The sequence below is a fragment of the Morone saxatilis genome, unplaced genomic scaffold, assembly GCF_004916995.1.
Source record: "Morone saxatilis isolate NCDOM2014 unplaced genomic scaffold, NCSU_SB_2.0 Contig18, whole genome shotgun sequence".
NCBI classification, from domain to species: domain Eukaryota; kingdom Metazoa; phylum Chordata; class Actinopteri; family Moronidae; genus Morone; species Morone saxatilis.
Window position 1 is genome coordinate 19,990,576 of NW_023339740.1, and position 5,142 is coordinate 19,995,717.

Genomic DNA, 5,142 nt, shown 5'->3' on the forward strand with positions numbered 1-5,142 from the left:
TAGAAAGGCGTCAGAACACACAGTGCATCACAGTTTGTTATGAGGCTGCATAACATTATGACGACCAGGGTGCCCAGGTGGTCATAATGTTACGCCTGATCGGTGTATATACACACGCACACATACACATATATACATATCTACACACACATATATACACAGGCAATCATACACACACAGATTGGTGCTGTTGAATAAAAGAGACCACTTTGAGAAAATGGCCAGAAAAGCTCAATTAGAGTAGAACTAGTCCAGAAATTGGGAAAAAGCACAAGTAATTTGTTTGACCTTACCTAATGTACTGTCGTTTTGAGATTTTTTCCCTGTGGCTTTTTATGTGCATTGACAGATGGATTATTGGTGACCTCATCACCGAGGCATATGTCCGTTCAGCAGGTGAACCAATCGACAGGCAACAGGCAGGAGGGAACGCTGAGCCTCATGAAAGGCAGCTGACCGTTCTCTTCCAGTTGTAATTGTGCACAGATTAGCCTCTCTTACAGCACATTAACAAAACTAGAGGAGGTCGGTGGGGGACATACTGTACTAGCACCACCAGTACCTGTACCTGTTTTTCTTCTTTTTTTTTTGTAGCATATTTAATCAAAGTGTATTGGTGGGGGTGCTGGGTTAGGGTTAGGGTTAGGGGTTAGCTGAATACTGTGGAGAACAGATTTATGTTTACCTTCTTATTTAAACGGTGTCAAAAATAAAATCCCTGCATTTTGTGTTGTGTTTAAAATCACCATTATTTTGAATTCTTGCAGTAAGAAATCAAGCGTTCCACTTACTTAACTACAAAATAAACATAAAATCAGTCTTTATTGTCTTAGCTTTGGTTTTGGATTTTACATATTTTATCTGGTACAGAAAAATCAGCCATTTCTAAAAAAAACCTTAAAGGTACACATGTGACTGTATAGAAAAAACATGCTGCATTCGATCACCAAAATGATTGCCTTGAACATGCATCAGATGATAGTTTTCCTGATTGCAAATGACTGTCCTTGGTTAGCGATGAGGATCACTATTGTCAAAGCTGCAGATAAACGCTCAATGCTGCTGCCTATTGTGTGTTGAACATAATGGCTCCACACTCAAACTCATTGTTCAGGGTTCACAATTTACATAATGCTTTCACCTTGGCATTTCTATCCTTTTTATGTATGGTACAAAAGACCCTCTTGTGCTACACACACACACAAACACACACACAAATACTGTAGCACAGGTTAAGTCAGGCAGTATTTTCAGCTACTACTCAGTAAAGAGGCTAATGTATCATCCAAGCTTGACTTTTCATTTAGTTTCGATTTCTTTATTTGATGAAAGACAAATCTTGACCACACTGACCATAACCTGAAGAATAAATATTCTCCACATTTCACAATTCTTAAATAATAACTGTAATTTCACTCCTCAACAGGGCAACTAAACATATTTTGAAAAAATAAAAAATAAAAACGCAACAAGATCACATCATTAGGTATCTTGTTAAGGGACAAATTAGGTGCAGCATGACAGCCCACATGTTCTCCTGTCCAGTATTCTCAGTCTCTGAGTAGATCATTCTCAATAATGAACACAGCTGAAAATACTTTTGACACAATATGAACAGGTTTTAAAGCTCTCAGTCTGTGGTCCTGACAATTTCTTGGGCAATGTAGATCCCTCATAAATAGTTAATGGATAGGTTCACATTTCCAAGTCTTTCCTAAAGTTATAATCAGTGGTGTAAAAATTCAGGCCCAGTAGTTATATGAGTTTTTCAATGGCCAAAAGAGCAAACTAGCCGACGGAAATATATAATGCCAATATCAAAACAGAAAAAGGCATATTTTACTGCAGGATGCATGAGAGCTATAGTACAGGGCTCAAAACCAACTTTTTCACCACCTTCCCAAAACTCAAAAGGGGGAGTGACATTTTCTGTTTATCGGCCTTGTGAGCACAGACACCGACTGATTTTCCAGGGACCACTACAACACTGGTTATAATACTTAAGATTTCAGTCCTGGTCTGCAATTTAAATCCAGGATGAGAATGGTGGACTATGAACAATGAAAAGTATCATATGGAAAGGGTAATTGCAGAATGTAAATGGTATTAAATGGTTATTGCAGAGAAAATTACGACCCTAAATAGTATCAATAACAAAGGCAAGATTTCATGAAAATCTTCATATGGTGAATTTTTGAGCTGGAATGAAAATGAAACGACTATGCAAACGTACTCAGAAGGCTGCTTTCTTAAACAAATAACTTAATTAAATAAATTTTAAGTGAAATGTTCTTTATTATTGTTAGTAAGGACAGTCATATAATTTCATATTGACGCATATCAGATGACATGTTCCGATACCAATGTGTGATAGGACAATAACTAATGTACATGGAGTTATTGTTGTTATAATCATTCCTATTATCCACAGTGGCTGTGTCAGGGAGGAATCTCTTCAAAGCCACTATGAACAGGAAGAAGAATTATACTGACGAATAATGCTGTTAATGTATATATGAGCATGTGGACAGACTTAAATAATGGGAGCCTATCCTTTATCTTCAGAAATACATGCATCTGACTTATTTGAATTAGTCGACCAACCAATTTTTTTTTTCTGTTTTGCCATTTTATTCCAAATAGCAGTTTTGCATTTGCGTACACAGCATTATCTACAAAGAGAGCCGGAAAGAAAAACTGATTTTTAGGAACTCATAACTATTCTTCCACTGTGCCTTCATAATAGAGTACTTCTGCCAAACTTCGGGAACACTTTCAAGTTCACCCTGCCATTCATGGCACTGAATCTCAGCTTGTGTGAAAGATTAAGAGCAGAGTGGAATCATAATAAAGGTGACACAGGATCTCTCATGGGACACCTCGCCTCCAGGCACACGGCAGATAGATTTGATTTTATAATGCAGTTAAATGAATTCCTCACAAGGCATTTTTACATTTAATGCTTAGGCCATAAATATGGTGCTTCCTGTGTGGCCCCAATTAGAAGAAAAGGCAGAAATACAGTACAGAAAACATTTTTTTTCCCCCACAAAACATTGAACCACTTTTCATCCCAAGATAGTAAGGAGTGGTGTCATCTAAATGGTGCAGAGGTGGAAAAATTATGAAGATTTATTAGTTTATTGGATAGTAATGAATTGGCTGATTAATCATGTATGTTCAGGATCATTTTAATCATAATGGTTCAGCCCTGTTGTACGTGTCCGGCTCGTGTGGTGTATCATTTGATCAAAAGGCAGAAATTGAAGAGAGAAAAACATTTCTAAAGCAAGAACACTAAACATAGCTCTAGTCTTTAGTGCATGTACAAATATGTGTATCATCTGGGCATCTTTTCAATACTCAGATGTATTGTATGTATTCATCACTTCTGCCTTATATGGCGAGCTCTAAGTGAAGCAAACAAAATGCCATCAGTGTTTGTGCTGGTAGATAAATGCTACACTGCCCACCCTTACTCACACTGGCAGCATCAAATAAGCTGTAGCATATTGAAGTATGGGGGCAGGCTGTCTTAATGCTCATTTGAAATTCAAAGTGGTTTTCATAAATTATTCAATTTATTTTTGAGAAATACACAAAAATACATCTAGAGCATCTATTAACATCACAACTGTTTCTGTCAGTAACAAATACAAATACATAGCAGTGAACCACTTCAAGAATGCTTACAATGTGGACATGTGTATGAATGTGTTTACCTGTGTGTCTGTGTACGTGTGTGTGCATATGTCTGTTACTCACCCCAGCGTCGTCATGGTGACAATAGTGTACCAGAAGGAAGCTGGGATGCTGGTGAACTTGGTGGAGCTGGAGCCCTTCTCTGCGTAGAACATGACTGTGGCGAAGATGATGATGGCCATGGTGAGTGAGAAGAGGAGAAAGCCCAGCTCTGAAGCACAACTCTTGAGTGTATAACCCAGGATACGCAGGCCCTGCGAGTGACGGGAGAACTTGAAGATACGAAACACTCGAAACACGCGCAGTGTCACGAAGGCGCCGCTCACGTCTTCGTTGTTGGTCATCACCAGGCCAATGTAGTATGGCAAGATGGCCACCACATCAATGATGCTCATCACTGAGCGCATGAAACGGTAACGGCTAGGCGCAGCAAACAGGCGCATCAGGTACTCCACTGTGAATATCATGACGCAGGCAGTGTCCATGCAGAAGAACGCCACCGTGTAGCGCTCACCACATGGCATGTCTTTCTGGTTGGCAGTGGTACCGCAGGGGACTGTTTCCACCACATTAGTGATGACTGAGATGGCAATGAAGAAACCAGTGACATAGTAAAAGACCAGGGCCATGGTGGAGGTGTGGGGGTTCTCAAAGGCCCGCCACATGGTCTCCCTGAAGTTCATGTGGGGCAGCTTCTGGTCCTTGTTCTCCTCCTGATCATCCTGCAGCCGCTCTAAATTCTCCCTCTTTCTGTCCTTGTACTCTTCGTAGCAGCAGTCACCGATGATCTCAGGAATGATGCCGAAGAAGGTCAACTCCTCATCGTAGGCTGAGATGCACTCGTGGCGTGGGTAGTGGAGCTTCCCTGTCCGGTAGAAGTTGAGGATGCTCCTGAAGGCATCAGGGTCCCGGTCAAAGAAGTACTCCTTGCTTTCCTCATTGTAAAAGAAGTCTTTCTCAGAGCTGCCCAGCAGGGTATCAGGGTATCGGTCCAGAGTGGTTCTCCAGGTCTGAAAACGACGGCCGCTGACATTGAGGATAATCAGCTCGTCCTGTCTCTTACTGTTGTCTCTTGGTGCAACAGGCATGGGGCAGTTGGCAACTGGCATCCAGCCAATGGCTGCTGCCCGGGCAAAAGGGAGCCACGCTGCTACTCCTGTCGCCATTGTCAAGCAGAGTCTTTAATGTAGTCCTCCTCACCTTCAGAATCGACTTTCCCCAAAACCAACTGACATCTGAGGTATAAATGGCAACAAAGAAAGAGGAAACATAAAGCTGAAAACAGCAGCATACACGACTATCAATCAAAATATCAAAGTTTGCCATCATGGCACCAAACGGAGCAGCATGAAGCTTGTGACATTTTGAGTTCCAAATGAGATCTCTATTAAATTTCCAGCCTTTCTCCCCTGCTTAAGTCCAAATCCAGCAGAACGTGCC

At 40.9% G+C, this 5,142-nt stretch overlaps 1 protein-coding gene across 1 annotated transcript in view; it reads right to left on the bottom strand.

The window, feature by feature from the left end:
- LOC118328504 (potassium voltage-gated channel subfamily D member 3-like) overlaps positions 1-4,937 on the bottom strand; it is an 83,074-nt gene extending 78,137 nt beyond the window's left edge. Inside the window, exon 1 of the mRNA XM_035662263.1 lies at positions 3,766-4,937. Within this exon, the coding sequence (XP_035518156.1) occupies positions 3,766-4,868 (1,103 nt within the window). The 5' untranslated portion in view covers positions 4,869-4,937. The remainder of the gene's footprint in view (positions 1-3,765) is intronic.
- Between the last annotated feature and the right edge of the window lie 205 nt (positions 4,938-5,142).